This window comes from Meles meles, chromosome 3, assembly GCF_922984935.1.
Source record: "Meles meles chromosome 3, mMelMel3.1 paternal haplotype, whole genome shotgun sequence".
NCBI lineage: Eukaryota > Metazoa > Chordata > Mammalia > Carnivora > Mustelidae > Meles > Meles meles.
In genome coordinates, this window is record NC_060068.1 from 37,737,025 (window position 1) to 37,764,447 (window position 27,423).

The window sequence follows — 27,423 nt, forward strand, 5'->3', positions numbered from 1 at the left end:
ACCTTGTCTTCCTAAAGGGACACAGAAACAACCCACAGTTCGACGTATCCTGCAACACGGACTCTCCTGAAATAAGCATGATGCCCACTTATCCTGTTCCTCTCATCATTCTTCTTTCCTCTAAGTCAGTGTTCCATTTACCATCGGTGACCTCTAGTGCGCTCAAAGAAAACAAATGAGGCAAAGCGAAACGAAACAGGGGTCCTAAGCAGAACTGAGGACAAAAGTTCAGCCTCACGAAGACAGAAGACTGAAAAACGTCAGGAGAGACGGCTCCGTGGAGTCAGGACACGTATTTCCTGACTCCCAGGCGTGAGTTATTCACAGGAGGCAAAGACGACTAAAAATAGGGCCACCTCACTGCACACAGACACCAGGGTTTAACTTAGAAATTGCTATGTTTTTTTTTTCCCTTTTTTCTTTGCAGCACTGACCTCTCTCCTAATATTCTCCCACGGTGAAAAAGCAGGCAGAGGGGCTGAGAAACAGCATTCCGGAGCCTAACCACCACCAGGCTCTGGAGCCAGACCATGGGACAGTCTAAGGACTTCATCGTCTTCCAGCCTGTGAGCCTGGGACTCAGGACTTACTCCAGCCTCAGTTTCCTGGGATTCACATTGCACACAATCAGACTAAGCATCTAGAAACTACAGAACATTGCAGCCAATGTCAGTTCAGTGCCTGAGACCGCGGGTGATCAAAAATGAAACCTGTTATTAGCAGACCTTTTTCTAAACTATCTGTCAAGTCTTTCTCTGTTTTTCATTCCTCAAATCATTGTTGCTTAAGGAAGTTCCTATAGCATTGAACACGACTGCAGGTGTTTGCTAACTGAAAAACAAAACGATTATTAGCCATTTCCAACACACAGAAAAACAGAAAATAACATACCGGCACCTGTGCGTGTATCCGTTAAGAAAGAGTGCCACCTTGTGTGTTTTAAGACTTTATATACACGGTTATCAGATGGTCTATATTATTTTATAGTTTGCTGCACCCTTCCCAGCACTGTGTTTTTGGGACTTCACCCACGTTGGTATATACAGCTTTGCCATTTTAAACACTCTGAAGTCATCAGTTGTAGGTACCCACCACAATGGATCTCTGAATGCTTCCACCGTTGGGAGACTTTGATTGCTTCCAGGCTTTGATTAGTAAAAGAACATTGCAACAGACATTCTCCTTCTATGTGTTTCTTTCAATACTTGTTGGAGACGTTCTCTAGGGTACAACTCTACAGCTCCAGGAGAAAAATCGCCCCGTTCACGAGATCACCCCATTTTCAACCTCACTCACTACTGCCCAAGCTGTGTTCCAAAGGGCAACAGCATTTTATTGTTGCAGTTTGTGGGGAGGGGGTGGGTGCGTGGGTGGGTTTGTTTGCTCTTCATTCTTTACTGAGCTGTATCTTATATACCATAAAATCTACCCTTGTAAAGTGTACAACTCAGCGGCCTTCGTATATTTGCACAATTGTGCAACCAGCACAAGAGAATTTCAGATTCATGTTTTTATTTATAACAGAGTGAAGAAATCTGTAAAGCTGCTTACCCATCCTAGCCAACGTGGCCACAAAATCCCCTGGGAGGAGCTAGTTGGTGGAGATTTCCTTGTTTTAAACCTGCTGTTTGAGGAGGTAGCTGGCAGGAACATTCCTAATTAGATTATGCAAAAAGAAAAAAAAAAAAAAAAAACAGAAGAAACCACCTCCTTAAATGCAGGTTCCTGTTACTTGCTAAAAAAAGCATTCCTATTTATTCACCTCGAGTAAAGTGACTCAGAGCTAACTCTATTTGAAGACAAGGAGAGGAGTGAGACTCCAAATGAAGGCGTTATTCACCACCCCCCACTCGCCCCCCCCCCCAAATTCTTGCTCATGCCAGAAAGGGAAGGAGGTGTGAACGGAGTATGGATGTTGGAGTAAACAGTTGTGAAAGCCAGTTCACTGGCAAAGGGAGCATCTCTCTTATTTCTCCCCACAGCTTCACTTGTTGGGCTTTGGATCAAGTAATTTTCAGGGCTCTGCGTTAGGCATTAATGGCACGTTCAAGTACCCTTTACTCCAACTCTAACTTCAGGTATTAACGCGGATCGCTGAGTAGGACTTAGACTACACATTTAAGAATATTGTTCTTGGGGCACCTGGGTGGCTCAGTGGGTTAAAGCCTCTGCCTTCCGTTCAGGTCATGGTCCCAGGGTCCCGGGATAGAGTCCCACATGGGGCTCTCTGCTCAGTGGGGAACCTGCTTCTCCCTCTTTCTCTGCCTGCCTCTCTGCCTACTTGTGATCTCTGTCTGTCAAATAAATAAATTTTTTTTTTTAAAAGAATATTGTTCTTAGGCTGCTGTGGAAAGTTCAAATATCGAAAGCATCTCTCCACTCCAAGGCAACTCTCAAGAAACCTCAGGTTCTTGAGAAGGACAACGTCCATTCTCTCCTGCTAGTTCATTCCTGTCTGTCCCTGGCTTAAGGAAGTCCATTTTCAGAGGCTCTGGTTTCACTCTGTCAAGGGCGTGGCAGCTTTCTGAAATTTCCTGCTTGCCCTTCGGACCTTCCCACAAGTACAGCAGGACAGTCACGTAACTGGGACATTCCGGGACAGCCCGGCAGCAGGTGGCGGGCCAGGCTACATGCAGGAGGAGAGGCAGGGATACAGGGACCCGCCGCTGGGGCCGCTGTGGCTGAGGCTTCTCCCACGCCCTGCCTAGGCCAGCCCCACCCCTGTAGTGGGCCCACAGACTCTACCTGAAGTCAGAAGGAGCCGGACTCCACTGTGAAGTGTGACTTGGGGTTTCTGGACCTGCACTGAGCCAGTGCCCCACATTGGCCGTTTATGCTGAGCCACCGTACGTCCTTGGCGGCTCCCAAGGGTCCCAACTCAGACATGTCCGTGATGAGTCTGTGAAAATCACTGCAGGGTCCTGTGGGGAGGGAGGTGGTGTGACGAAATCACCAATCGCATGTGAATTTAGTCTTTACTATTGGGGGATTAAGTGACTCGGCGTTTTCAGGCTTTGTAACGGTGCCCACCGTCAGCAGCCAGCTTCAGTCCTCTCAGAAGTGGTCCTACGTCCTGTTCACTAGTTGGATGGATCCCTTGCCAATACACAGAGGCCGGGGGCCCTTGGGGGAGGTCGGGAAGGTGCCCCCCCAACACCACAGGGCTCTGTACAAACGAAGGACTCAAGTGGGGAACAGCTCTGACCCGAACCGCAAGGCACTGAGGCCAGCCAGCAGCCTTGAGCTTGGGATAGAAATCCCTGGGCAGGGCAGGAAGGAGCAAAGCAGAGGACTGTGTCATTTGCTCACCACCCTGCCCACCCACCTCGAGGGAGAAAAGTCTAAGCCTCACTTAGCCAAGTACTCCCAAAGGAGGCAAAACTGGAGTTCCTGAGTCCCAGAAGGGAGCGGAGGTGAGGGGGTGACCCACCTCAAACTCAGATGTACAGGAAATGGTGGGTATTCACCCTTTCTGACGGCTGAGCCAAATCCCATTGTTCGCATCAACATGGATGGAACTGGAGGGGATTACGCTCAGTGAAGTCAAGCAGAGAAACACAATTATCATGTGGTTTCACTTATCTGTGGAACATGAGGAATAGCATGGAGGACAAAAGAAGGAAGGAAAAAATGATGGCGGGGGGAATCAGAAGGGGAGATGAACTGTGAGAGACTGTGGACTCCGGGAAACAGACTGAGGGTTTTAGAGGGGAGGGTTGTGGGGGAAAGGGTGAGCCCAGTGATGGGCATGAGGGAGGACACGGATTGCATGGAGCACTGGGCGTTACATGCAAACAATGACTCATGGAACAATACATTAAACACTGATGACAGACTGTATGGTGACTAACATAATAAAAAAAAAAAGTGTATAGGAAACGTATCCACCTCTTCTGAGTGTTAGGAACAACGGGTCCTTGCCCTGAACTGGCTTCTGGGCTGGCATTCCCAGACCCCGCTTTGCTGCTCTTGAAGCGGATGGCCCTACTCCTCCCACCTGCTACGGTCATGGGACCCCCCACTCTGGCCTCCTGCCAGGCACCAGCCTGTCACAGGCACGACCACCATCAATAGCTCACACACTCCTGCCTTCTGGGGCTCCTCGGGGTTTGGGATGGGATCTGTAGTGCACGTTGTGGAGACGAGGCTGGCTTTCTTTCTCTTTACAATCTGCTCCCTAAGAGTTCCCAGGGTTCCAGAAGTAGGGTTGCGGGCAATCCAATTTGCCCTCTCCCCACCGCCCCCAATCTTGCTGTAGCATGGCTGAGAGGGAGGTCTTTCCCCTGCACCCCATGTGCTTTATTTCATTCAATCCTCAAAGTAATCCCACCAGCCAGGGATTCTTAGCTCTGTTTTTGGATGAGGACGCTGAGACCCAGGAAGGTGAGGGGTCTCACTTAAGATCACAATCTATCGAGGGCAAGGGTGGGGGTCTTAGTCCACAGCAGTGGTGTTTCAGGGGGTGGGGGAGGGGTCCACTGGGTGCAGGTGGAGAAACAAATGTTAAAAAATAAAAAAACTTTTAAAAAATGAATGAATTGATTAAAAAACCAGGGTGCCAGGATGGCGTAGTCCATTAAGCATCTGACTCTTGGTTTCCGTTCAGGTTGTGATCTGTGGGTTGCTCCATGCTGGGCATGGAGCCCACCTGGGATTCTCTCTCTCCCTCTGCCTCTGTCGCTCCCCTTTACTCTCTCGCTCTCTCCTTCTGTAAAACCAATAAATAAATTTTTTTAAAAACAGCAAAACCAGCTAGAAGTCAGAAGGCTGTTTATCATCTCCCCATGTAAGTAATTTTCAGTAATGCAGTGAGGACACATGGGTCCTTGCTTGGGTGAACCGATCCCTTCCTCTCATGAGGCTGAGCCTCCTCCAGCTTTATCGATGGAGCCTGGTGCCCCCGAGGAGGCTCAGCCGGGTCACTGAGGATGGCAGGACCAAAGGATGAGAAGAACCTGGGTTATTTTTATTACTGTGGTAAAATACACATAAAATTCACCATTTTAAGCATAAAGTTCAGTGGCAGTAAGTACATTTCAAATGTCGTACAACCCATTTCCAGAACCTTTTCATCACCCCAAATAAAAGCTCTGTACCCTTTAGGCATGACTCCCTATTCTTCCCTCCCTCCAATCCCCAGTCACCTGTGTTCTTCCTTTCTCTATGAATTTGCCTGCTCTAAGCACCTCATAGGATAGAACCATATAAATAGTATTTGTGTTTGGTGTTTGTGCCTGTTTTTTTTTTTTTTTCCCCACCTCACATGTTTTCAAGTTCATCTAACGTTGGAGCATGTATCAGAATTTTATTTCTTTTTAAGGTAGAATACTATTCGGGTGTTTATAAACTTGGGGTTCTTAATTTTTCTGAAGATTTTATTTATTTATCTGACAGAGAGAGAGAGACGGTGTGCACAAGCAGGGAGCAGCAGGCAGAGGGAGAAGCAGGCTCCTGGGCTGAGCAGGGAGCTTGGTGCAGGCCTCAATCCCAGGACCTCGAGATGGTGACCTGAGTTGAAATCAAGAGTTGGACGCTTAACCAACCGAGCCACCCAGGCACCCAAGAACTTGGGTTTTTAAGGACACCTCAGAGATACCATACCTTAGGGGACCTCTTGTTAAGTTAGAGACCCTTACCTTAATGGTGTAGGTCATGTGGCATTGGGTTTTCTGTTTCCTATAGCTGGAAGAATCCCAACTGACCCATTAGGCACAACTCAGGTTCTTCTGTGAGGCTCCAGGGTGGGCAGTGAGGCCCAGAGGGTCCTCCCCATGGACACCCTTCAATGTGTGGCAGAATGTTAGAGAATTTCCCTGTGTGTGTGTGAATAAATCTCATCTACACGGATGTGTACACACACACAAACACACAACTAAGGCCACACCTTGCCTTCTTGTCATCCTCGGTTTAGTTATTTGGTAATTCTTTCTAAGGCAGTTAATTTCAACATGCATTATTCAGGACTTCACATTTTTCTTCATCACAAAAAATGTATTTCACTGCAGATGGAAGGAGGCGCTGTGCCTGGTACTCTGGGGAGGAGTACAGATGAATGCTTTTTTTTCAAAATACTTTCCCATGATCTTCTCTGGAGTTGGAAATAACTTATTTTAAAAACACCATCGAGGGCCCGTTTCAGCAGCACATATATTAAAAAAACCACCCAGCACCCGTAGCTCCCGCTTTGGTAGTAAGCAGAAAGGGTGAGTTAATGCTGTTTTACTGTATGAAATTGGAGACAGACCACAGTGGGGAAGAAAAGAACACCATTAAAACTGGGAAAGAAAAGTAAGTAGTAAGCGACTATGACCGAAAGGGACTTTAAGAAAATGTCACTGCACGAAGAAAACGATGTCTTCTTCAAGGAGTACGAGTGAAGGAAGAGGTTTAACTTACTTGCAGGATTACAGGAAAAGTTCCTCATGGAACATTTGGTGATGGCTATGGAGAGGTGGATGGAGAAAGATGTGAGCAGACCTCAGTGCCAGGAGGGGACACGCAGAAGTGAGGATAAGGAGAAAGAAAAATCAGGCAGATCGTCTTTGCTCAACAGTCCCTACAAAAAAAATGTATTTTAAAAGAATCTGAGGAGGCAAGTATTCTAATTCTCTTGGGACTATTAAAGTTTAACAGATAGCATCAGAAATCAATTATGCTGTAAACACTATTAGCGTTTCCTTTCATTGGGAGCTGATCTCAAGCCTCCTGCAACTTATTACACATCACACTACAAAATTATTATTATTATTATTTGCTTGTTCCCTTTTCTGGTTCCTACTTGTTCACATTCTGAGAGAGGACAAAGGCCCTTTAGAGCTCCATCAATTCAAGCCTTTCATTTCACAGACAAAGGAGGGGAAGGTCACATTCAGCCTCCCAGGCAGAAACTAGACAGGAACCAGGTCTCCTGGTCCCCCAGCGGGCGCTTTCCTCACTACCTGCTGTGACTCGAGCCCCATCCCATCCCCCATCCGTACCTGCCGGCTCTCCTTCAGCCACAGGTGGCGCAGGAGGGCAGGAGGGGAAGGGACAGGGCTTTGTGAGCCTGTGTGGTGTGCTGGGAGTGCGGGACACAGAAGAGGAGGCCACAGTATGCGTCTCCTGCTTCCACCCCGAGTCTAGGAATAACCTACAGCGTACACGCACGCGGTCGGGCTATCTGATCACTGAGCTGAGGAACACTTCCTGGTAGAGCACTGGCAGTGAGAGGAATTTCTCAAGGCTGTCCTAAGAGAGACAAGGAGAACTCACAGACAGGGACACAGACCCGTTCAGAAGCCCCACACATAAAGCCCTAGTTACGGATGACATCACAAGAGCTTGAGGCTCCAGGGGACCTCACGACATGGCTCCCCGGCGTCCCTAACACCACCACCAGCAAATGGGTGGCTAGTCAGGGCTAGGCACTGTCTCCAAATCCCCCAAGTCCAGCAGAAAGAACACAGTTGTTTGGATTCTTGTAAAATGCCCCACCGTTCTTGCATCGGCTTTTTGTTTCGCAAGTATCACTACTCAACGTTCTGAATGTTCTCATCGGGCTCTCTGGATTTCTGGGCGATGATACCAGTCACCCTGGCCGCGACATTTCTGTCTGGGGCCTCCTGAGGAAGGGCGGTCAGATCTCCCAGGGACCTTCTCTCCTGTACGTCCTTTGCGAACAAAATGAAAGCATCATTATATCTGTACAACGTCTCCCACAGAAGTCTGTGTTCAAGGACAGATACCAGGGCTATGAACTAAGGCTATCCTTTGTGATACGCGTGGATCAGGAAAACCGTGAGAGGACTGCAGGACAGTCTCAAGTGTATCCAAAGCATCAAAGAGCACCTCCAAAGTCTATACAATGTCCTGCAGAAACGTCTCGTGCTTGAGCTCCTGGGTTTCTGTAAAATTCTGCCAACCTCTTGCCAGAAATGTGCTTTCTAATGCGGAGATGAGGGGTCAGCTTGCCCAGACGAGAGCCAGCCCCGTGCTGGGGGCTCCGTCTCAGGCAAGGACCTGCCTGCGGACGCTACTTCGGGTGTCCTTCCACAGAGAGTGCTGGATCTGATACACGGACTCCTGAAAGATTCTCTCGACTTGGGTGGGGAAGCCACGGCTGTCCTCCTCCAGGGCGTTGATGGTCCGCAGAGCGAAGGGGGTCCTCTCGCGGGGCAGGGGGTTGTGGAGGGGCCGCATGGGGATGACCGAGTTGTACTTGTGCTGCCTGTTCACTGAGTTCATGAGTGACGTGTAGAACTGGAACTTGCACCAGGTGTCTCTCAGGAAGTTCTCGGTCAGCAGCAAGATGGTCCACGCAGACCCATTCACGGCGTCGTCCAGGTTCTGTAGATGCTGCCGGCCAGAGGGCATCTCAGCAAAGATGATTCCAGGCTTGATGCCGAAGTCGTTCTGCAGCAGGTTCTGGACCCTGAGGGCTTCGTCTGTGTCGTCCTCCGCGTGCAGGATCACGAACTTCAGGAACACCTCCTCCTCCTCCTCCTCCTCCTCCTCCTCCCCCTCCTCTTCCTCCTCCAACGTGTCTCCCTGGCTCTCAGCCCCCTCGTGCTCCCCAGCAGGCACCGGGGCCGGGGTTGTGGGGCTTGGCTCAGCCAGATCGTGCATGGGGAGGTCGTCCGGTTTCTTGGAAGCTGACTCTTGGAGTCCCTGACTCTTTTCCATCCCGGGGCTTTTCCCCAAGGAGAGAGAAAGAGGGCAGGGGTCTATTTTAGACTTCCCGACACCCATCATCAATATCCAAGGGAGAGGAGGACAGCTTCACTTCTTTCTCAACATTTCTTTTCATTCTACAAGGAGAAGAAATAACACAGCAGACGAATGTTGTAAATGTCATCCAAACGTTACAAACAGGAAAAAAAAAATTCTTTTTCATTCAACCTGAAAGCCTCCAAGAGACTGTCACATAGAGGTCCTAAGAAAAAAATGCCAATCAGATCTTGGGGAAAGATCACCCTCCGTGAGCTTCACGAGGAAGACCACGGATGGTCAAGGGGGAGTAGAAGAGGGAGTCAGTGTAATGCTAACAGGAGACATTTGGAAGTCTGACACGGAATTAGAAACCTCCAGAACAAAGTCAACTGCTTTGGTATTTGAGGGAAACGAGTCGGTCCCATGCCAGTCTGTCCATATGGAGTTTAAATCCAACTTCTTCATTATCGAGTTATTGTGTAAACTAGAAACAGAAAAGTTGAGAGCAACAGAACACTCAAATAGTAAACACACAACTCATTTTCATATCAAACACAATTACAAAACAGGACACAAATAAGAAGATGACGAGCTGGCAGTGTGACTAAGTCGGCACAAAGAGAAGATCTGAAACGTCAAACACAATGACATGTGGGGTTCATGGCTTTGGAGCTCTTCTCCCTGGCTGGGGTCAGGCACTGGTGTCGGGGCTGGTGAAGCAATTATACTGGTGCTGAAAAGTGAGGAATACCTTTTTCTAGCTAATCCTGCGAATGGTCAGAAGACTGAGTATTCACCTCAGGAAAAATTCACTTCTGGGTTTGGGAGTGACTCTGGAAACAAAGGCTAGGGGTCTCCTCCAGTGAAATCAACAAAGAATCATTATAGTCTATCCTCATTCCATTATTTTATTTCGTTTATTTATTTTTTGTGACAGAGAAAGAGAGAGAGAGAGCGTGCACGTGAGGGAGAGGCAGAGACTACCACGCAGGCTCCACACTGACCAGGGCTCGATCTCACAAACCCCTGATTATGACCTGAACTGGAATCAAGAGTTGGATGCTTAACTGACTGAGCCACCCAGACGCCCCTCCTTCTATTACTTTTAAAAACTCGGAAGTCAGAGTGGAAGAATTAGATCAGCTGCGAGAGAAAAGTGCTTCACATGAACCTAGTTTAAACAAATCTTCAGATAATGTTGGCAACGTTAACAGAACCCCCAACCAGGCACTTTCAAGAGGGATTCTTTTATCCAAAGATAGAAAATTCAGAACAGATAAACACGGGTTTCCTGTTTCCAAATAAAAGGGGGCGGGGGCTTTATTCCAGAGCTTTTAAATTTACTGTTCCTGAACAAAGCCCAGAGTTCAAGTCAAGAATTTAATTAGACTTGGGATCATAACGGCATCGATAACACAAGCTTACAAGTAGCAAAATAATTCAAGGTTAAAGAAAACCCCTCGGCAAAAATGGTGAAGCACTGTTATGGGGAGGAAAGATGAGGAAAAACACAGAACACTTCTTTCTAACACACCTAAGGAGAGAAAGGGTTTGCTGCTGCCCTGAACGGTGAGGCGACTGCTGGCTACCCCGATGAATGTATTACGTCTGTACTTGAGGTTCTACTCCACAGCCAAAGCTGTTGAGAGATACCTGAAGGCATAATTCTAAAATGCTAATACATACATCCTAAATAACAAAACTGAGTGAATTTGGACTCTCTTCACTGGTTAGGATTCACTGCTGACTCTGTTGTGTTATGAAAAAAAGGTGTCACTCTGCAAAGCTGCAGAGAGAAGCTTCTCCTGTATTAAAAAAGGAAAAAAGTGTTGAGTGACGTAGAGAATCCTTGAGTCGCTATATTGTACTAACTAACACAACACTGTATGTTAACTACACCACAATTTCAAAAGAATTGGTTTTTTTTGTTGTTGTTTTTATATTTTATTTATTTATTTGACAGAGAGAAATCACAAGTAGGCAGAGAGACAGGCAGAGAGAGAGGCAGGGAAGCAGGCTCCCTGCTGAGCAGAGAACCCGATGTGGGGCTCGATCCCAGGACCCTGAGATCATGACCCGAGCCAAAGGCAGAGGCTTAACCCACTGAGCCACCCAGGCGCCCCTCAAAAGAATTGTTAAAGCGTTCAGAAGCATTTGCGGTGTGAATTTAAATGATCTTCACTTATTCACTGAGATTAGTTTGTTAAACCAACTTAACACCATGACCTTCCACGCTAGCCACTGCAGGTAAGTACGCTTGGAGTTAAGACAACAGCTCTTCATAAAAAGTGTCCCAAACTACTGGGGTAAAATGATGTGTCAAGCCAGACTCAACGAAATCTCTTGACATGAACAAAAATAAGTAACAAAAGGAAAGAACTGCAACTTTAGGTCTCATTTTTCTTTTTTTTTTCTTAAAGATTTTATTTATTTATTTGACAGACAGAGATCATAAGTAGGCAGAGAGACAGGCAGAGAGAGAGAGGGGGAAGTAGGCTCCTCAAGGAGCAGAGAGCCTGATTCGGGGCTCGATCCAGGACCCTGGGATCATGACCTGAGCCGAAGGCAGAGGCTTTAATCCACTGAGTCACCCAGGCGCCCCTAGGTCTCATTTTTCTTAAACACTGGTCAGAAACAAAGCAAAAGCCTCCAGAAATCTTTGACAGTGCTCTTCCAATCCCCTCCTGAGCCCTCCTACCCAGCCCAGAGAGAAGAGAGTGCATGACAACATCTGGAAAATTTCCCTACAACCTTCCATGACGGGGGGGGGGGGGGGGGCTGTTGGGGGGTAAGGAACCAGCCAAGGGGAAGACATGTGGAAAGCTGTGATGTGGAGGGCAGCCTCTGCTGACACCATGGTGGTTCCTAGATGGGCAAATGGTCCCCATCCTTGACTGTGGTGCTCAACGCTGGAAGGACGGGAGAGAACAGGATTGTGCTCCCACCAAGCCACTGACTCTGTCTACCAGAGGGATTTCCCACAGTGCAAGGCAGGCATGGAAGGCTGATAGAAGGAGCCTGGGAAGCCTCTGGAAGGTCCCCTCCCCATGAGAGACAGGCAAATGCGGGTGAAAACATTTCTGTGAAATGGAAGGAGTGTGAAGGTGGCCACCGAGGAGCGGCATACAAAACCACTAATCACGGGAATGAAGACATCTGTGTATATACATATTTTCATTTACTTTTTAGGAACAGGTAGTGGCTAAAATACCTAATGACTTTGAAAATGTTCACAGGGAAAAATCTCCTTTCCCCATCCCACCTGTTACCCCCAGGACCTCCTACCGGCGACCACTTCGATTAGTTTCTTCAACATCGTTCCACTGTTTCTTTATGAATATAAATATTTTTCTTTTCTTTTCATAAAAAATATCACTGATATATATGTATGTATAAAAAACACACACACTGCAAAACAGGAGACAGAGATACACTGCTTTTCCCTTTAAGACTAGAACCTCAGGAGGACCTGGGTGGCTCAGTGCGTTAAGCCTCTGCCTTCAGCTCAGTTCATGATCTCAGGGTCCTGGGACCGAGCCACGCATGGGGCTCTCTGCTTGGCGGGGAGCCTGCCCCACCCCCGCCTGCCTCTCTGCCTACTTGTGATCTCTCTCTGTCAAATAAATAAAATCTTAAAAAAAAAAAAAAAGACTAGAACCTCAGAACTTTCCATGGCGGCAATGACTTCTTTACAACACTATCTTGCAGCATGTGGCTGTACCATAATTGTCCCCTGTTCTCGGATATGTGAGCTGTTCCCAGTCTGCTACTAGGACGAACAACACTGCAGAGAACAGCTTTGTATAAAAGTCATCCGGCTGATGTGCAGCTTCATCTGCAGAATAATTTCCCCAGATGGGATTTCCACATCAAAGGACAAATGCATTTGCAATAATGAGAGATTTGGCCAAATTACTCTCTGAAAGACTGAAACTTGTGTGTGTGTGTGCTTTTAACTTGATAGAATGACATCCTTACCTCTACCCCTCGTACCAGAAAAGATCTAAGACCGAAGCTACTGATCACTGCTACAGACAACAGCCCCACTGAGCCAATGACATCCTCCCAGGGCAATGATCCCGTGGAAAAACTCAACCCAAGAGAGTGGAACTCTTGAGCTGAAGTTCTCAAGGGAAGATCAGCAGGTCTTAGATAAGGAAGGAAGCAGAGTCCAGAATGTACCCACCTCGTATCTAGCCCAAGAGGGTCCCAATAGGATCCCCTACATTAAATAGGAGTAAGGTGAAAAGACTGACAAATGTGCATTCTTGGCGAGTAGCCACACAAACTACAGGAAATGAAAACGAATATTAAGAATAGCTTGTGGGGCGCCTGGGTGGCTCAGTGGGTTAAACCTCTGCCTTCAGCTCAGGTTATGATCTCAGAGTCCTTGGATCGAGCCCCACATTGGGCTCTCTGCTTAGCAGGGAGCCTGCTTCCCCCCTCTCTGTGCCTGCCTCTCTGCCTACTTGTGATCTCTCTCTGTCAAATAAATAAATAAAATCTTAAAAAAAAATAGCTTGCAAACGCCAAAAATACTCTATTTTCACGAAGACTATGGAGGGCGCCAGAGGGGCTCAATCAGTTAAGCAGCCAGCCCTTGGTTTCAGCTCAAGTCATGATCTCAAGGTTGTAGGATGGAGCCCCACCTTGGGCTCTGTGCTCAGTGGAGATTCTCTCTCTCTGGGTACCTGGGTGGCTCAGTTGCTTAAGCATCTGCCTTCAGCTCAGGTCATGGTCCCAGGTTCCTGGGATCAAGTCCTGCATCTGGCTCCCTGCTCAGTGGGGAACCTGATCTTCTCTCTCCCACTCCCCCGCTTGTGTTCGCTCTCTCGCCTTTTCTCTCTGTCAAATAAATAAATTAAAAAAAAAAAGATTCTCTCTCTCTCTCCCTGGGCTCATGTATGCACCTGCTCTCTCTTTCAATAACCTTCAAAAAAAAAAAAAAAGGACTATGTGCTCTGGAATCTGACTGCCTGAATGTAAATCCCAGCGCCCTGCTCTAAAGCTACTGCGTGACTTAGTCCAAGTTACATGGTATTTTTTGCCTTAGTTTCACCACGTATAAAGCGGTGACAATTCCAGTGCCTTGAAGGTTTTTATGAAGATCAAAATGGCTGAGAACCATTCTCATATATGTTGGTAGCCGTTACGGTTATTAGAGACATAACAAGGGAGATAAGGAAAAATTTACACCAACAGTGTGTAGGCTCTAGGATGGGACCGCTCCAAGTGCTGTCTGGGGACAACGGCCAGTCTCTGCATGGTCTGGCGCCAGCCCGAGACAAAAAGCAGGAGACTGTGCCAGGATATAAATCAACCAAGTAAGTGCTTTTCAGTTCAGCTGATGTTTTTCTCAGAGCAAGACATTCTTTTCTTCCCCTCCCTCCTTCCCTTCTTTCCTTACTTTTTTGTAAGATTTTATTTTTAAGTAATCTCCACACCCAACATGGGGTTTGAACTCATGACTCCGAGATCAAGGATTGCACGCTCCTCCGACCAAGTCGGCCAGGCATCCCTGCACGACATTTTCTATGAAGGAAGTCGCACAGTTTCCCTTTGGTGCGCCCTTCTTATATTATCACAGACAATCACTCTAAGGGATGCTGTCCTCGGACACCCTAAGAGACTGTAACCAAAGAAACAAAAATATCAAAGCGGGGAGAACAGAATCACATGAAGAGAGAGACTGTAGATGAATTGAGGGTCCAACATCCTTAGGAAAAACAGAGAAGGCAATGAACGGAATAAACAGGATAAAGCCGTAACAGCAGAATATGGTGGAAAGGCTTGAAAAAAATCAGAGAATGTAAAATGACAGTAAAGACATTTAAAAAAAAAGTACATAGCTATGGAGATTGGGAGGAAAAAAAAAAGGCAGAGTAAAAACCAATGCATCGGGGCACCTGGGTGGCTCAATGCGTTAAGCCTCCGCCTTCAGCTCAGGTCATGATCTCAGGATCCTGGGATCAAGCCCGCATTGGGCTCTCTGCTCAGCAGGGAGCCTGCTTCTCCCTCTCTCTCTGCCTGCCCCTCTGCCTACTTGTGATCTCTGTCAAATTAAAAAAAAAAAACCAATGCATCTGAAATAGAAAATCCAATGAACGTAACACAAAATTCCAAGATAGAACAGATCCGCCGCCCTCCATCAAATGCTCAGCCTCACTGATCACAACCAGACATTGTGTGCCTTTTCTGATGCCATTCGCCACACAGCCAGCAAAACGTATGATGCAGTCTTGCCAAAAATGTTTAGTCCAACTTTGACCAAGTCTTTAGACACAATTACCAGTTTACAGAAATGTCCACCAAGAGGGGAAGGGAGAAACAAACTGTGTGATGTCCAGATCGTGGAAGGACTTGCTTGGCAACATGAAGGAGAGATAAACGATAAACGGCCTGACGTGGGTGAGTCCCAAACTCATTATGGTGTATGAAGGAGGCCAGACTGGGAAAAAAAAAAAATACAGATTTTGATTCCATTTACATCCAGATCCAGAAAATGCAAATCGATCTACAGGGACTGAGAGCATTCCTTCAGACCTGTCAGGAGGGAGCTTGATCACCCCTCTTCTGCGTAGTGTTTCCTCCTTGTCCACATGGCATCCTTTTTTTTTTTTAAAAGATTTTGTTTATTTGACAGAGAGAGAGGGACCACAAGCAGGGGGAGCTGGAGAGGAAGAAGCAGGCTTCCCGCTAAGCAGGGAGCCTGATACAGGACTCAATCCCAGGACCCCCCCGATCATGACCTGAGCCGAAGGCAGACGCTTAATGACTGAGTCACCTAGGGGCCCCTAAATATATAAAATCTTTTTTTTTTTTTTTTAAAGATGGCTGTTTGCTGTAGAGAAAGAGTAGTGGAGAGGGGCAGTTCAGCGATGCTGGAAAGACAAGGACTGCTGGAGGGATGGCTTGTATAGGTAAGCGCGGGGATCTGGTGGGCCAACAGAGGGGTCTGCCTTTGTGGGGGAGAAAAGTGACCATTTTCCCCAGTGAAAATGAGAGAGGGCGGAAGAAACAGGACAGATACAGGTACAGGTACGAGTGGGTATGGCAGGGGACACCCGCGTTCGTTCCCTTCTGACTGCTTCAACGGTCTCAGTAAAATAGGAAGGCAAACCACTTCCTAAGGACTGCCCCAAACTTCTACCTCATTTTGTCTTTTTTGTTTTTTTAATTGGCATTATGAAGCTATATAGCCGTTTAAGCGCACAATATCTTTCTTTTTTTTTTTTTTAGGATTTTATTTATTTATTCGGTAGACAGAGATCACAAGTAGGCAGAGAGGCAGGCAGAGTGAGAGGAAGGGAAGCAGGCTCCCTGCTGAGCAGACAGCCCGATGTGGGGCTCCATCCCAGGACCCTGGGATCAGGACCTGAGCGGAAGGCAGAGGCTTTAACCCACTGAGCCACCCAGGTGCCCCATCATTTTGAAACACGAACAGTACAGGATGGAACCAGTTAAGGGGAAATGGCTGTGTCCCCAAGGCTATCATCCTTTCTGGGCCCCAGTGCCAGAAGGAATCCCAGCAGAGGACTTCCAGGCACGAGGAGAGCTCTGGGCAGCAGCCAAGGGTGCCCCTCCCAGGACAATCTCTCTTCCTCAGAAACCACCCATGGGTTCCTTGAGGGTGCTTACTGCATCAGATCTCTCGTCCTCATCCCTGGCTAAACACAAATAGCACTGGGAACCTTCCTTTCATGTTCAGCTGACTTTTCTCACCTGGCCTTTGGTGAGGGTTAATTTTCTGCTCTGGGGCCCGGCTGTTGTTCAAACGGCAGTCCGGAGCTGCCCTGAAGGTATTTTTTAGACGGGCTTACCAGGTAAAGGGGTGTCCTGGGAGTCAAGCCAATTACCCACCCCCACCCCCGACTGTGGGTGGTGACAACCTTCAGAACAATACAGCTGGTCTCCAATTTATGATGGTTTCCTGACAACGTTTCGAATTCACGACGGCACAGAAGTGACACACATTCAGTAGAAAGCATACTCGGAACTGAGAACCCTCCTCAAGAGTGCGCTGCCCCAGAGTGAGGAGTTCACATGTGCATTTTTGAAACACCGTGACCACATGGGAAGAGAGGCTCCCAACAGCCGTGAGTGAAAGAAGGAACCGTAATCACCTGACGATAAAATGCATGCACTCATACAATTCTGTCGGTCCGCGTATCTACCCCAGAAAAAGCTTACTGCGGAACTCGCTGCCTCTGAAGCATTTCAGACGAAGGCAGCCAGAGCTTGAACCCTCCAGCCGCGAGAGCCGCTTTCTTTCCCATTTGAACAGCACCACCTCGTGGCGATAACACGTAACATCAGCGGTTCCTTGTTCAATTAGAAAGTCGTTAGCAGTAAGTGTGGTGGGAAACTTACTCTGCACCAAGACCTCTGGGTTTCAGGGATGTGAAGCCAGGCTAAGGCGACAGTCGCCGCGCTGGTGCTCCATCCAGGACAGGGGGCAATGCAAAAGCGCTCAGGAGGAATCCCTGCAGCAGAGGAAATTTGCATAAGGCCTAGGGAGGTGGACACTTTCCCCGCAGCAACTGCAAAACCACTGGGGCACCATAGGAAGTGCGTTGGGATTGGTCCCTTTTGGGTGCTTCTAAGGCTCAGGTATGTGGGTGTGGGAAGGGGGAAGGTACCAGTGAGATGGAAGGATGGAGATAAACAGGATTACTGAGTGAGGGGCCTGACATATTCTGTTGAGGACTCTTGTGGTTGCTTTTTTTTTTTTTTTTAAGATTTTAATTATTTGAGAGAGAGAGAGAGAGAGTATGAATAGAGCAGAGGGGCAGGGGGAGATGGAGCAGCAGGCTCCTGCTAGTGCAGAGCCTGATGTGGGGCTCCATCCTAGGACTCTGGGATCATGATCTGAGCGGAAGGCAGCCACTTAACCGACTGAGCCACCCAGGTGCCCAAGGACTTCGAATGTGATCACGGCAGCAGATAGAGAGCCCCTGGCAAGTTGTGAGCAAGAGAGACATGGTCTGACTTGTCCAGGACGGCCTCACATGGCGCAGGGCAGACCAGGCTGCCGTGTATGGGCTCTGCTCCGGGAGAGCCTCCTGCTGAGAGGCTGTGGCAGGAACCCAGGGGAGGAGAGGTGCGAGCCCTGCACTGAGGAAGGGACAGGGGACACACAAAGGTCTGCAGGGAGGCATTGGGGGCTCATAGTGCAAGAAGCCGATATGCCTCCCAAGCCAGTGCCCTGTGTAGCCTGGTGAGAGGTGCTGCCATCTACTGATGGGACCAGGGTGGGGGTGTGTGACCCATTCCTCTAGTCTGGGACGCAGGGAGCTTGCCCCGTGACCTAGAGGGGGAGCTGTCCAGGAGGTGTTCACACTTGTAGGTCCGGGACTCCGGAGGTGAAATCCTGAGCACCTGGGAATATGCAGAAGGAGAAGAGCAGAGAGCCGAAGACAGAGCTGATGCCAAAGGGGCGTCTGGACCAGGAGGAGCCAGGTGGGAGGGGGAGGAGTGGCAACAGCATGGCAGGGAAATCAGACCTAGGGTGGGACTGGGGGCCAAAGGAAGAGAGGGCTTCCAACAGGGGTCAGCACCCACAGCACTTAGCACCTCGAGCCCCCCGGGAGCAATAACAGGGGAACGGCAAACTCATGGAAGGAGCTGTGGTGTGCTCGGAAGTCTACAGTGGGTGGGGGCGTGGGGAGGGGAAAAAGCCTTGCTAAGATGGCGAAAAGAGCCAGCAGCTACAAGGCAATGCAGGGTCAGGAGATGTCGTTAGAAGAGTAACCAGGAATGCTCAGAAATGGAGGGGATTTGCTCGTAGAGAGAGGATGACAAATATGGGTGTGCCCTGGCCACTGGGCAGCTCAGTCTCTCCTACTCTCTCTCGGGCCACCCGACTCCTGAGTGTGTTGGGTCCTGGGATAACACCTGTGATGATGTTATGACCTATGGGACTTCCAGGGAGAAAGACGGGCACCCCGTTTCTAGGAGGGGTAGCTGCGTTACACTGGGAGACAGCGTCCTGTCTGGAAGCGTCCTGTCTCTGGAAGCACGAGTAGGCGAAGATGGGGGAGAGTCTGGAGGTGAAGCCGCCAATGGGGTGTTCTGCAGCAGAGCCTGCAAATGGCTCATCCGAAACTGACTCTGACTTCCTGGCTGCAGATCTCCCGTACCTCCTGTACCACGAGCGCTAAAAGGGAAGACCCCAGGTTTTTAACATCAGTTCTGCCAATCAGAGGCACTCACATGTCTGAGTTAACCACGGGGAGAGAGAGGCAGAGCCCAAGGCAGCGGCACTGCTGGTTAAGGCTCCCAAGCCGGCAGCTTGCTGATCTGGCAGGAGCGTCCGTGGCAGAAGCCCAGCTCAGCTAGACCGAGTCTGCTAAGTGCTGCTTTGAGGTCTTCCTAGAAACCTAACCTGGAGTCTAATTCTTCAATTCCCCCCATGATATTCTAAGTCCCATAATATCCTCAAATGCATACCTTTCTGCTTCAGCTACCTGCAGTAGATTCTGTTCTATGCAACCCAGCCGTGATGGACAGAGCATCCAAATTCACAAGGCATGACAGCAGAGGTCAGCAGCCAAACGCAGCCCACCACCAGTTTTTGCAAATAAAGTTTTATTGGGAGAAAGCCATGCACATTCACTGATGTGTTGTCTATGGCTTTTTAAAAAGATTTTATTTATTTATTTGTCAGAGAGCAAGCAAGCGAGCACACAAGCAGGGGGAGCAGTAGGAAGAGGGAGAACCAGATTCTGCTGAGCAGAGAGCCTGATGTGGGACTGGATCCCAGGTTCCTGGCATCATGACCTGAAGTAAAGGCAGATGCTTAACCGACTGAGCCACCCATGTGTCCTTCTATGGCGATTTTTGTAAATAAAGTTTTATTGGAAGAAAACAATGAAACATTCACTCATGTGCTGTCTATGGCTAATTTCACGCTAGAAAAGCAGAGCCAAGTAGTTCCAGTTGAAACCATATGGCCCATAAGAGCCCATGATATTTACTGTTTGGGTCCTTCCAGAAAGTTTGCTGAACTACAGCAATCCCCTGAACCACATACAGCATGGAACGGCTGAGCTCCATGAGGCTGCCAGGATGCCAAAGAACAGACCTATGCCAGCCAGAGGAGGAACACGTGGACTTTTCTTTGACTTCTTTACACTTGAAATCTTTTTAAGTCCCACTCGGGTATTCAATAACTTCAGGAATACAATAAGTAGAATCAGAAGCCACTCGATCTTATACTGAAATAACATTATTGATGATTGGCCGTCATGTATTCATTTTCTTCTTTCGGGGGTTGCGCAGAATCCGTAAGGATGGCAAAAGCTGACATCAATAAAAGGGTTAACTGTCACGTAGTCCCCACTGATATTTACTCACGGCCAAAAGGAACCAGTGCCCGCATTTTTTTATTTTAGGTACCGGGCTTGTATGAGAAAGGTGTTATGGGAGCCTAGCCCCCTAGTACTGTGGTGTCATGCGCTGACGTGTATGTGTATCTGCTTAGTTTCTCATTTTTTCCCCCTAGAATGTAAACCCTACCACCACGACGCCCAGATCTGTCCTGTTCTCGGCTGTAACTCCAGGGTCTAGGGCATAGCCAGCATTCAAGAACACCCTCCGAAAGGAGACAGTATTCCAGATATAAGACTAACGCAGCCTTCTAGCTTTCGAGGGAGAGCTAAACGCAGACCGCTTTACCATCATTATCACTATCACATAAATTACTGACTCAAGCAGAAGAGGAACTAGCTAGCCCCTCCAAACGTACCTTGTTTTAGATGAGCCATGATGTTGCATTTTTAAAAAAATGATGTGAATATAAATAAGGTACATTCAAGATACTTCCCCTTCCACTCCTATGGAATTTGGATGCTCTCCCATGCATTCACCCCTGAGCCGTTCCCGAAGTCCCATCCATCTATTCCACCTCCAAAATACATCTCAAGTCTTCCCACGGTCCTTCTGCACCCCACTGTGGCTCTGGATCAACACATTTCCACGATCCTGCTTCCCTCTTGGTCTGCTACACGCTCTCCCAGCCAGCCTGCTCCTTTCCCTGCCTGGCTGCCACAGTGATCTTTACCAAAAACACCCGATGATGACATTACTCCCCTTTACAATTCTGCAAGGGCTTCCTACTGCTCTTAGACTTAGAAACAATTTTTTTTAATTATGCAAGTGTCAGATGTACAGGATTATAAATCACTATCTATATGCACTACAAAGTGACCAGCACCTGAAAGCCTAGTTATCTCCCACAGAATTTCTCAAGATGGCAAACGAGACACTGCCTGATCAGGCTCCTTCCTCCAGCCTCCTCTCATGTCTCTCTCCCCATGTTCCCCCAGTTCCCTGCACATGGTCTCTTTGTTCAATTCCTCAGGTTAGCTCAGCTTTGTCCTCTCACAGGATCTCTGGGAACGTGTCATTGCAATTCTGATGTGTGAGGCAGAGGCCTGTATTTTCTTATTATTAGAGAATTACTAGAGAATGTGGACGCAGTATCAGAGGCTAGTTGAAGTTCTACTGGAGGTAGACAATCAAAATGTCCAAACACTGGTGAAAGACACGCATAATTAGAAAAAAGTCAGGGATCCCTCTCCCACAGCCCCTCCCCCTCCTTGTGCACGCGCTCTCTCTCTAAATAAATAAAATCTTAAAAAAAAAAAAGTTTGCTGGAAATAATTTTAAGGACCTGAGAAAATGTTTCTGTAAGCGAACAAAAGTAGCCTATACAGTCTGATCTCATCTATGGTATGATATCAGCTTTGTGAAACATGCTGTAAAGAAAACAGATCAGAAAAAAGTACACTAGAAAGGTATCATTGGTTATCTGTGTGCGGTAAATGTGTGAATATACATATATCTATAGGCATCTCTCTATATATCTTCTTTTTCTACAATGATAATGCAACTGGGGGGGGAGTTTTTTAGTAAATTAAAAAAAAAATGGGGATGCCTGGGTGGCTCAGTGGGTTAAGCCTCTGCCTTCAGCTCAAGTCATGAACTCAGGGTCCTGGGATGGAGCCCTGCATAGGGCTCTCTGCTCAGCAGGGAGCCTGCATCCCCCCACCCCTCTCTGCCTGCCTCTCTGCCTACCTGTGATCTCTGTCTGTCAAATAAATAAATAAAATCTTTATAAAAAATGGTTTTCGAGGTTTTTGTACTTTTAAATAGGAGTCATATGAACTTGATGTCCAGATATATTGCTTATGGGCCATATCTGCACATTCCAGGTGGCTTTAGCCCATCTCCATCATTAACTGTCTGCTCTCCTGTTTTGTTTTTAAAAGATTTTATTTATTTATTTGACACATAGAGAAATCACAAGTAGGCAGAGAGGCAGGCAGAGAGAGAGGGGGGAAGCAGGTTCCCCACTGAGCAGAAAGCCCAATGTGGATACAATCCCAGGACCCTGAGATCATGACCTGAGCCGAAGGCAGAGGCTTAACCCACTGAGCCACCCAGGCATCCCTGCTCTCCGTTTTTTGAATGTGTATACAAACTTCCCCAGAGTCCAGGATTGCTAATTCTAAATCAAAACAGGGTCCCTCCAATTTCTACTTTATGGTAAAGCACCAGAAGGCAGAATATGTACCTCCCTCATTCTGAAAACAGGTCCTTAGAGCAAGTCAATGTGTCATCACTTACAAGTTTTATAAAACAACAGACGTTAGTTTCTGCAAGGTATAAAAACAAAAATACATGCACGGATCTTCGAGGGCACCTGCTTTTCAGCTGTGTGGACTCTTTTCTCCGTTGCTGGGAAGCTCCAGGTTAAGGAGTGCTCAACACAGCAGCTTGTGACAGATGTTCTGATTTTAATGTCACTCCTGGCTTCGCCTTAGCTGACCTGTTCTTATCTTCAGTTTGTTCCGTACTCAGAATGCCTCATTGGAAATGTTTATTTAATCCTCCATTTTACATATTTACTCAAGCACCTGAAATCCCAATTCTGAAATGAGAGCTTTTAAAAGGGACAGGGGACGACGGCTGGGTGGCTCAGTCGGTCAAAAGTCTGCCTTCGGCTGAGGTCATGATCCCAGGATCCTGGGATCAGATCGAGCCCCACCCACGTCAGGCTCCCTGCTCAGTGGGGAATCTGTTTCCCACTCTCCCTCTGCTGCTCCCCACTGCTTGTGTTCCCTCTCTCACTGTGTCTCTGTCAAATAAATAAATAAATAAAATTTAAAATAAATAAATAAAGGAAGGGAAAGTAGGTACACATGCTACTGATGTCACCACAGAACTAGCTCCTCAGGAGGAAAGTGATAAAGAAGCATAAACATTAGAAAGTCATTTATCCCCCCAAAGCCTTTCCTAATGATAAAAATATTGTTTTTCACTTCTATCCCCACATACCTTAAAAAACGACCTGAATTTCACTGCACATTCTTGATATTCTGATACTGACTTAGTCACCACACAACTCAGAAGCGCGTATAATATTCTCCGAACGAGTGCCTTCGTTTTTCTTCTTCCCATTGAAACTACCTATTCCTGGGACACCTGGGTGGTTCAGTCTGCTAATCGTCTGCCTTTGGCTCAGGTCATGATCCCAGGGTCCTGGGATCAAGTCCCCCATCAGGCTCTCTGCTCAGCAGGGAGCCTGCTTCCCCCTCCCCCTCTGCCTGCCTCTCTGCCTAATTGTGATCTCTCTCTCTGTCAAAGAAATAAATAAAATCTTAAACAAACAAACAAAAAAACTACTTATTCCTGGTGCCATTCAAAAAAACCTCCAAATGAGCAATTATCATTTCCTAATGAAATGAAGGAATTGAAAAAAAAAATTACTGCACATTTTTTCAGCAAAGTGAACATTTTCCTTTCATTTTCTATATATAAAGGGAAATCTTCTCCAAGTCAGGAAGCACATTTTACTAAAACACTGACTATAACAACAAACTGTACATCTTATCAAAATGAGGCTCAAGACAAACATGGTTGTGCATATTAGAGAACCCTAACCGCCAACAAGGGCTTAAAGGGGCCCAGGCTTTGTGAAACACTAGAGAATAACAATCAGTATCTAACAACAACTGGCACCAAAGGTCAGGAGCAAAGGGCTGTTAAAATAGCCCAAAAGGCAGTAATCCGAGATAGCATTTCAACAGGGAAGGGAGGTGTGTGAAGGTGGGCAGCCCTTGAGTGCAGCCCAGGCCCACTGCAGGCAAAAAGAACAGCAGTGAGGTCAAGGTCAGTAGCAGAGTAAGCAAGGACCAAGAGGAGAGCCAAGATCAGAAAAGTTTTTGGAATTTCGATCACACAGGGTTTTGAAGCCATGGTTAGGATCCAGCTTTCATGATTTTGATCAGAAGCTACCAGAAAGTTTTGAAGGGAAGCGAAAGTTCTGATGACATTTTTTTTAAAAATCACAGCTGTTTGGGGTGCCTGGGTGGCTTAGTGGGTTAAAGTTTCTGCCTTCCGCTCAGGTCAGGATCTCAGGGTCCTGGGATGGAGCCCTGCATCAGGCTCTCTGCTCAGCAGGGAGCCTGCTTCTGCCTCTCTCTCACTCTCTCTGCCTGCCTCTCTGCCTACTTGTGATCTCTCTCTCTGTGTGTCAAATAAATAAATAAAATCTTTAAAAAAAAAATAGTCACAGCTGTTTGGACAGAGACCGTAGAGGAAAGAGAGCAGAAGCAGGAAGACCAAATCAGAGACTTAACAGTCATCTAGGTAAGAGGGAACTGTGGTTTTGTTGTTTTTGTTGTTGTTGTTTAAGATTTTATTTATTTATTTGACAGACAGAGATCATAAGCAGGCAGAGAGACAGAGAGGAGAAAGTAGGCTCCCTGTTAAGCAGAGAGCCCGATGCGGGCGGGACTCGATCCCAAGACCCTGAGCTCGTGACCTGAGCTGAAGGCAGAGGCTTAATCCACTGAGCCACCCAGGTGTCCCACACGCGAGTACTCCTAAACCAACAACGGATGAACTGTTTTTCTTCTAGCATTTCAAGGGCAGGAGGTCTACTCTGAAGCCAACGATGACACCTCGGGAGGACGGAAAGGGGGTGACTGACACACACCCCCAGAAAGGTGCTAACTGAACCTGTCTCTGCCCCTACCACGATGATGTTTAAGGACAACAAACAGCTGTGGGGAACATCGGTGCAAAGGCAGGGTCGTGGCATCCGTGACCAAAAACGGAATAAACCCCGGGGCGGGGGTGGGGAATGGGGGGGCGGGGTGGGGAATGGGGGGGGCGGGGAGCGGTGGAGGGAGTGTGGGACGGCGGCGGGGAGGAGGCGCGGAATGGGGAGGAAGAGAGTTAAAATAGCCATTCACTGAAGAAATCCAGTTCCGGAACTGTGGTTTTTGGGGCGCCTGGGTGGCTCAGTGGATTAAGCCGCTGCCTTCGGCTCAGGTCATGATCTCAGGGTCCTGGGATCAGCCCCGCATTGCATCGGGCTCTTTGCTCCACAGGGAGCCTGCTTCCTCCTCTCTCTCTCTGCCTGCCTCTCTGCCTACTTGTGATCTCTCTGTGTCAAATAAATAAATAAAATCTTAAAAAAAAATAATAATGTCGGAACTGTGGTTTTTGTTGGAGAGGGGCTGAGATGTGGTCAGATTGAAAACATTTCTTCATGGCAGAGCTAGCAGAACTGGCTGGCTGATTGGATGTGGGGTCTGAGCTAAGAAGACCACAGGAACCTCGAGGGTGGTAAGGAAGGTCAATGAAGGGGAAACAGAAGGGCGGCCTGGGTGGGTGTGGTACCCCCCAGATTCTGTCTGGACATCCTAAACTCGAATGCCCATCAGACTTCTAAGCAGAGCTGTTGAGGAAACAGCTATTAATATGCATCTGGAACTCGGGACAGAAGTAAAGCGAAACACTGGGAGGCACCAGCTTATGGATGTTATTTACAGCCAGGAGAGAGGACTTGGGATGGAAACTGCTTTGGGACAAAGTCTGGCTAGAAAGAGACTATGTCCAAGCACTGGGCGCTGCGGCTCGCCCGCGAACATTCAGCTGCTGGGAAAAGAAACAGAAACCTAGAGACGCAGAAGGAGGGGCCGGGGAGAAGGAAGGAAATGCGGGAGAATGTGGCGACCTGGAAGCCAACTAAGAAAAAACATGGAAGACGAGGGAGCAGCCAACCGCGTGGTGTAGGAAGGTGAACACCTGCACAGACCCCAGACTTCATGAGGGCGCGGGGGGGTGGTGGAGGCAGCCTGCGAGGGGAGGGCGCAGGAGGAAACGGGAGTGGAACCAGAAGCTGGGGAGCAAGGCTTCCATTCAAACAAAGTGCTGCTTTTTGTTTTGCTCTTAAATAACGGGGTGGCTGGGACCTCGCAGGGGGCGAGGGGTGTTAAAGGACGAGAGGTTTAGGAGCAGGTCCCTGTTAAATAAATAAAAACACCACGAGGAGCAAATGACCACAGACCAGGTGCCCGTGACTCCGCCGCCTAAGCGTGACTTCAGGTTCTGCACAGCGGACGCGCGAGCGAGGCGGTCCGATATCGGTGAGACAGAAAAAGCAGTTACGCGGCTCCGTGTCCGGCCACCACGCTCTTCCGAGCGTTAAAGGGCCTCCTGTCCTGCCTTGAGAGTCCTTTCCCCTCTTCCGTTTACGGCCTGACAGCCGGCTCACAGCTGCCGGTCCGAAGTGCTTTTATCCAGACCGTCTTCTGGCCAAGACGCCGGCCAAACCCAAAAGCCCAAACCGAAAGTTTCAGCCTGGGTTCCGCGGGTCCGGCTGAGGCTCGCGCAGGACCTCTCGGCCGCCCGCTTCTGTTCTGAGATTTTCTCCCCAGAAATAGGTGTTCTGGTCAGAAGGAAACTGGAAGCAAAGCAGAAGGCTGCGCGGACTCTCACCGCGGAGGGAGGAAAGCGCCCGCCGGCCCCAAGCCCCGCTGCCCCGCCGCCGCTCCCGCCCCAGCGCCCGCTACTCGCCTGCACAGCGTCGGCCACCGCCGCGCCCCGCGACTCCCTAGTCTTCGTCTCCCCACGGGAGAAGCCACCAGCAGCTACTTCCCGCGCGCCGCCGGGACTGAAGGCGCGCGGCCCCGCGCACAGGCCCCGCCCCTCGCGAGCCCGCGCCCACCGCCCGCGCGCGCCGCGGGGAGGAAGCTGTACCCTGGTCCCGCGGGCAGGCCCCGCCCCTCGCGTGCCCACGCCCGCCCCTTTCGCGCGCCGTCTGGAGGGAGTGGTGCCCAGGTCGGGCGCGCAGGCCCCGCCCCCGCGCGCCTCGGGGAGAGACCTGTGCCCAGGTCGGGCGCACAGGCTCCGCCCCTCGCGTGCCCACGCCCGCCCCTTCCGCCCACCGCCTGGAGGGAGGGGTGCCCCGGTCCTGCGCTCAGGCCCGCCCCTCGCGTGTCCACGCCCACCGTCCCCGCGCGCCGCCGGGTGGGCGGGGTGCCCGTGTCCGCCTGGTGCGTCCTGCGAGTCGGCGCCAGAACGCGAGCCCGCAGAGCGTGGCCCAGCGGCAACCCGGCCCAAGAGCCCTCCTGGGTCTCTGCGTGGAAGGACGAGAGGGCCGGAAGTGGTGGAGCAACGGCAGTCGCGTGGGGGGCACTGTCCCCGAGGCCAACAGGCACGCTCCATGGGCTGTTGCTGTTGCTTTTTAATGTCCCCGGGCGTCCTGGCTCGGAGGCCGTGTGTGCGGCCGATGCCAGCGTGTCTGCTCCGTACGGATTTGGGTGTTGGGATGAGGGCTGCAGCTGCTGCCTTCGCGCATCCCGGACAGGACTCCCTAAACTCTGAAGGAAAGAATCCCCAGGCTTACCCAAACTCTATACCCTTCCCGAGGTCCTGCCG

The 27,423-nt window shown here is 49.0% G+C and overlaps 2 protein-coding genes across 3 annotated transcripts in view; both read right to left on the minus strand.

Moving 5' to 3' along the window:
- The window catches only part of FEM1C (fem-1 homolog C), a 70,032-nt gene extending 52,859 nt beyond the window's left edge, over positions 1 to 17,173 (minus strand). Inside the window, exon 1 of the mRNA XM_045999959.1 lies at positions 17,059 to 17,173. The gene's annotated coding sequence lies outside the window, so the exon portion shown is untranslated. The remainder of the gene's footprint in view (positions 1 to 17,058) is intronic.
- Positions 4,946 to 26,706, minus strand: TICAM2 (toll like receptor adaptor molecule 2). Of its 2 annotated transcripts, none has more exons than XM_045999960.1 (2): positions 26,560 to 26,706; positions 4,946 to 8,786 (listed from the first exon to the last, which is right to left on the minus strand). In XM_045999960.1, the coding sequence occupies exon 2, from the start codon at positions 8,728 to 8,730 to the stop codon at positions 7,987 to 7,989; it is 744 nt and encodes a 247-aa protein (XP_045855916.1). In that variant the 5' UTR covers positions 8,731 to 8,786; positions 26,560 to 26,706; the 3' UTR covers positions 4,946 to 7,986. The 2 variants fall into 2 exon arrangements, with proteins under 2 accessions (XP_045855916.1, XP_045855917.1); XM_045999961.1 differs by lacking the exon at positions 26,560 to 26,706 and adding an exon at positions 17,059 to 17,176.
- Positions 26,707 to 27,423: the final 717 nt, after the last annotated feature.

Coding starts and splice junctions, on each gene's coding strand:
- TICAM2 (XM_045999960.1), bottom strand. CDS start 8,730: ATGATGGGTGTCGGGAAGTCTAAAATAGACCCCTGCCCTCTTTCTCTC.